Source organism: Argentina silus (genome assembly GCF_951799395.1).
Source record: "Argentina silus genome assembly, chromosome: 8".
In the NCBI taxonomy this organism is placed as follows: domain Eukaryota; kingdom Metazoa; phylum Chordata; class Actinopteri; order Argentiniformes; family Argentinidae; genus Argentina; species Argentina silus.
In genome coordinates, this window is record NC_139662.1 from 15,298,702 (window position 1) to 15,304,775 (window position 6,074).

Below are 6,074 nucleotides of genomic sequence, written 5' to 3' on the forward strand. Positions count from 1 at the left end.
GAGAGATCCTTCATCACACCCGTTTGACGAAGCACAGGCTTATTGTACTCAATCCACAACATAGTTTTTCTCTCTGTCTATTTAGACCTTGTTTTCAATGGGCATGAATGTGTGTCTGTGTGTAAAGGCCAGTGATAAAGTGTTGATAATGCGGGCAATACCGAAAGTGGGCAGTCAATGAGTAATGATGTGGATAATGTGTATGTGCGTGTCTGAAAAAACTGTTACTGCACTCAGTATTGTCCATGTTATAATATGGCTTTCTATTACATAACCTTTACTCCATAACCTGATCAAACCAAGTCATATGTGAAAGTGTGTGTGTGTGTGTGTGTGTGTATGTATGTATGTGTGTACCTGGGTATGCCCAGGGCCTGATTGGTTTTGAGGAGCTGGCACCATTACCTGTCTGACTGGCCGGGTCTCTCCAACACCCCTCCAGGTCTGCAGGTGTGTGAGAGAGAGAGAGAGAGAGAGAGAGAGAGAGAGAGAGAGGGAGGAAGAGAAGGAGGGGAGGAGGTGAGAGAGAGCTGAGCTAGGGTCCAGCTGATGATGGAGGTGGATCCTAGCAGGAGCCCCACCCAGTCAGAGGCATATATAAACCTGTGGTCCGCAGACAGAAGGCACTCAGAGGGACTCAACTGTCTTGCGCCTCTCTGTCTCTCTCTCTATTCTTCTCCTCTCCTCCTTTTTTCTCATCTTCCGATTCGTCAGAGGAAGAGAAGAACAGCCATGACGTACAGGTCTAGCTTCGGTGGAGGCAGCATAAGCGGCAGTTCAGCAAGCTTCGGTGGTGGAAGCGTCCGGAGGAGTACTGGCTTCTCCAGCTTCTCTGCTTCGGCTGCTCCCATGGGTTCCAGCCGTGTCAGCAGTGTGTCCGTTAGACGCTCTGTGGGCGGAGGAGGCGGTGGCTTCAGCAGTGGAGGCGGTGGCTTCAGCAGTGGAGCCGGAGGATACGGTGGTGGTCTTGGCGGTGGTTTCAGTGTCCATGGAGGTTTCGGTCCCGTATCAATCGGTTTTGGCTTAGGTGGCGGCCGTGGCGGTGGTGGTGGTGGTGGTGGCGGTGGCGGTGGTGGTGGCGGCTTCATTGGTGGCGGTGGCGGTGGCGGCTTCATTGGTGGCGGTGGCGGTGGTGGCTTTGTTGGTGGCGGCTACGGCAGTGGCGGTGGCGGTGGCTGTATTAGTTTCGCCCCCATCACAGCAGTCACAGTCAATGAGGGCCTCCTGGCCCCCCTCAACTTGGAGATCGACCCCAACATCCAGACCGTCCGCACGCATGAGAAGGAACAGATCAAGACCCTCAACAACCGCTTCGCCTCCTTCATCGACAAGGTCAGTGCTGCTCTGTTTTCCCAAAGCCATTGTCTGGTTATAGGTTCAAATGTGTTATAACTGTGAAATTCTGTGGTGTAATATGTAATAGGTATGTAATAACTATAGGCATGTGCAAATTATTTGAACAGCATATTGCACGCATAAGGAGGTAGCAGTATGACGTAAGTTGCAAAAATAGTATTTGGTCTGTTTCAAATGTGTCAGGTGTCCTTGATTTAGCTTGGATAGTGCGCTGGATCAGCAGGTTTTAGACTTTTGAGACGGTTCCATTTGGGTCCGTTGTGCCAGGCAAACTAAACCAAGCGACATAAAGTATCTGAAAGAACAAAGTATTTCAACCCAGGTCAGGAGCATAAACATAGTAGGCTGCAATGGAACAAATAATTTTCACATTTACTTTGCAACGACAGTTGATTTCTAGGACGTTCAAGTGCGTGCTTGCGAGTGTGTGTGTATGTGTATGTGTGTGTGCATACCTACATGAGTGTGTGTGCAGGTCTATGCCTTTGTAACCAAGGTGTGGTCCCCACTGGCAGTATTGGCATAGTCTTTATGACCTCAGGTAGAATATGCATGCTGAATCTTGAGCCACTAAATACAATCAAATTATATAGATTTCATGATGAAATGTTACCACAGGAACTTAAGTCACATGATAAATCACATTTATAAATCAGGATATTGATTCCTAAACATAAGAAAAACCATTTTGATTGCATAAACATCTTGCCACTTTACACTAACTAACTCCTCTGATATCACTTCAGGTGCGCTTCCTGGAGCAGCAGAACAAGATGCTGGAGACCAAGTGGACCCTTCTGCAGGACCAGACCACCACACGCTCCAACATCGACGGCATGTTCGAGGCCTACATCGCCAACCTACGCAGGCAGCTGGACGGCCTGGGCAACGAGAAGCTCAAGCTGGAGGGAGAGCTGAAGAACATGCAGGGTCTGGTGGAGGACTTCAAGATCAAGTGAGTGTGAATATAGGAACACCACCAAAGAAGAAGTCTCTAGAATGGCACTAAATCAGCATTGGAACACCTAGCATTGGATTGGTTTAAGAATGCATTCACTGTTTTCATATAAATGTTGGTCAATGTAACAATCTCATATCGGCTGTCTTTTCAGATATGAAGATGAAATCAACAAGCGTGCTGGAGTGGAAAATGAGTTTGTCCTCCTCAAGAAGGATGTTGATTGTGCCTACATGAACAAGGTGGAGCTGGAGGCCAGGGTCGACGCCCTGCAGGACGAGATCAACTTCCTCAGAGCCGTCTATGAGGCGGTAAGGCCCACATCCTGTCTTATAGTCATGAATTATATTTGTATTTGATGTAACCTTTATTTACCCAGGTTAGTTTCATTGAGATAAAATCTCACAGTCCTAATATCACAAATCATAAGCTCTTTAATTAGGAATCAGTGGTGTTGATATGCCCACGTCTCCCTCCCTCGCTCTCCTTCTCCCCCTACAGGAGCTGCATGAGCTGCAGAGCCAGATCAAGGACACCTCAGCGGTGGTGGAGATGGACAACAGCCGTACCCTGGACATGGACTCCATTGTGGCTGAAGTGCGTGCCCAGTACGAGGACATCGCCAACCGCAGCAGAGCCGAGGCCGAGACTTGGTACAAGCAGAAGGTAAGAGAAGAAGAATCTTCAACATCATTAAATGTTTTACTTTTAATGATAATATAGAGATGGTGAAGCCAAAGACAATATTTCATCTTCAGATGGACAATAAATTCTATTATATGGACAATGTCATTCTATTATATTCTATTATTTTCTATTCAATTCCATTTTATACCATTCCATCATATGAATATTCCATCCATATGAATATGCTGTTCCACTCTAATGGACTGCACTTCTATCTGTCTTCCAACAGTTCGAGGAGATGCAGACTTCAGCAGGATCACAGAGTGAGGACCTCCGCACCACCAAGGCCGAGATCTCCGAGCTCACCCGCATGATCAGCCGTCTCCAGAATGAGATTGAGTCTGTCAAGGGACAGGTACTGTATTTATGATGGATAACTCCAAACATAAAATTCATAGATAGTAGTATTTAATTTATTTAACGTTTATTTATCCACATTAGTCTCATTGAGATAAAATTTAATTTTCAGGAGAGACATAGATGAAAAATAAAGAATTTATTGGTTTTTATGACATAGTTTCAACCATCTAGAATGTTAAGAGTGCCCCAAAAATCATATAATTAGGTCATCAAACATATCAACAGGTAAAAACACATCATAAGGTTAGTTTTCAACTTTCAGCTTTCTTCTTCCACCTGTTAGCGTGTTACCCTGGAAGCCCAGATCGCTGAGGCTGAGGAGCGCGGTGAGTTGGCCGTGAAGGATGCCAGGCTGCGTATCAAGGATCTGGAGGACGCCCTCCAGAGGGCCAAGCAGGATATGGCACGCCAGGTCAGAGAGTACCAGGAGCTGATGAACGTCAAGTTGGCCCTGGACATTGAGATCGCCACCTACAGGAAACTGCTGGAAGGAGAAGAGACCAGGTAAGCACAGGGTGGAAATCCAGAGAAGAATAATGGAGACAGGCATTGCAAAGGAAATCTATAGGTCCTGAACAGGCAGACTAAAAGCAATAGACATTCTGTTGCCAAATGTCTAAATGCAGTCAACTCTTTCACAAGGGTATGTTGTGAATAGCTAATAAATTGCTTCACAATGGTAGACATTCAAAATTATTGTTCATTATAATGTATATAATTGATAACCAACCTATGTGTCTCTCCCCAGAATCTCCGCTGGTGGTGCATCTGCAACCGTCCACATCACAAGCTCTGGCGGCGGCGGCGGCGGTGGCGGCGGCAGCGGCGGCGGTGGTGGATTCGGCGGTGGTGGATTCGGCGGTGGCGGTGGCGGTGGCGGTGGATTCGGTGGTGGATTCGGCGCTGGCTGTGGCGGTGGCCTGGCCCTTGGAGGAGGTGGTAGTGGTGGTTTCGGCTATGGCAGCAGCGGTGGCAGTGGGATGTCCATCTCCATGGGAGGAGGAGGAGGAGGAGGAGGCGGCGGCTATGGCATGAGCAGCGGAGGTGGTGGCTACAGCATTTCCCGCACCTCCTCCAGCTCCGTGTCCTCCGGTCGTCGCTTCTAGACACAGTGGCAATCCCTCCCTCCTTCCACTTTTCCTCCCTCTCTCCATCTCCCTCTCCTCTACAACAAGCGTTCACCCTCTCATTATCCTGTCACCTGCAGACACAGAGCATCCACTGATCTACACTAAACCAGGATGGTCTGTCAGATATTAAGACCCATCCTTAGAGATGTACATGCCCCATAGCTACACAGGCTTATCACATATACTAGACTAGATGAGGATCAGATAATGCACTCCGACTGCAGTTGACAGCTACCAAGTGCTGTTATTGAGATGCCAAAAAATAACATTGGCAGCAGAAGAAGAAGAAGAAGCGTGTCTGCTCACTCTTCTGGCCAGTCAGCCGGGCTGTCTTTTAGTTGCTGGATGAACGTCATCATGGAGACACAACAGTGGCTGTAGTGCCATGACAGAGCATCCATAGAGAGCAACATTAATTTTCCACTACACACAAGATGGCGGCAGTCTAAAGATAAGCATAGTAGGACTACAGTCCATGTTGTTCACCTAGGTTGACACAACCCATGACAGGACACTATAAGGTGTCAGTTAGTTCTCTCTGACCTTTGTAGCCCAGTGCCACCATCTTGCTGTGTACTGTAAGGTCATCAAAAAAAGTTATTACGCTCCCTGTTTTAGGGACTATGGGTTCTCCACTGAGGTTTGCAAGGTTTGTTTTTATTCTGTTGTTTTCTTTTCATTCTGACCAAATTAAGGCTGACTGGTACAACCAGATTTATGAAATGTTATTGACCAATGTACCAACTAAATATCTTGAATAAATCTGAATTCTATTATCTTTGTTGAGACTCATCTTTTGTTTTGTTTTGTGGTTGTTTCTTGAGGTGTGAACTGATGGTTGGTCTTGTCAGGGATTGTCTTTAAAGGGCAGATTAACAAGTCTAAACACAGTGTAGTTTAATGTAAAGAGGAAAGTTGTAAACATAAAAGGGTCTGGATTCACAAAAGGTTCTTAAGGGTCAGTCCATCCAACTCCAATATTTCAGCTACACACTACCCAGAGGTAACAACAAACTGCTATATGATATTATGTCTTATCAAAATTGCCTTATTTTAATGGCATATAGTTACCTAACATGGAATGTTAATGGTCTCAACCAATTCCTAAAATGCAAAAAGGTACTAACTTATTTAAGAAAACAAAAGGTGGATATCGACCTACTGCAGGAATCCCATCTAACTGATGCAGAGCATAACAAACTGGGGTGTCAGTGGCAGGGTCATACTTTTTTTTTCATCTTTCATCTTTCTAATGCCAGGGGTGTTGTTATTTTGAGAAGCAGGAGAGTACCTTTTCGTGCTGAACATATCGACAAAGATAAAGAGGGGAGGTATATTATATTGAGAGAATTTATCGCAGCAGAGCATATCACTCTGGTTAATGTTTACGGACCAAACCATGATGACCCTCAATTCTTCCAGAGACTGTTTTTCAGAACTTATAGTATGGGGTGATTTTAATCTTGTATTAGATCCTACAAAAGATGGGTCCTCATTGAGGCATGTTGCTATGCCCAGACATTGAAGAAGGAGATGATTGACTTTAACTTGTTGGATGTCTGGAGAGCTAGGAATAAATCTCT

The 6,074-nt window shown here is 45.9% G+C and overlaps 1 protein-coding gene across 1 annotated transcript; it reads left to right on the plus strand.

Annotated features, from left to right (window-relative positions):
• The first annotated feature begins 629 nt into the window (after positions 1–629).
• On the plus strand, positions 630–5,253 carry LOC310808679 (keratin, type II cytoskeletal 8-like). Its single transcript, XM_083675716.1, has 7 exons — positions 630–1,332; positions 2,103–2,311; positions 2,469–2,625; positions 2,816–2,980; positions 3,231–3,356; positions 3,645–3,865; positions 4,110–5,253. The coding sequence occupies exons 1-7, from the start codon at positions 733–735 to the stop codon at positions 4,465–4,467; spliced, it is 1,836 nt and encodes a 611-aa protein (XP_083531842.1). The 5' UTR covers positions 630–732; the 3' UTR covers positions 4,468–5,253.
• The last annotated feature ends 821 nt before the right edge of the window (positions 5,254–6,074 follow it).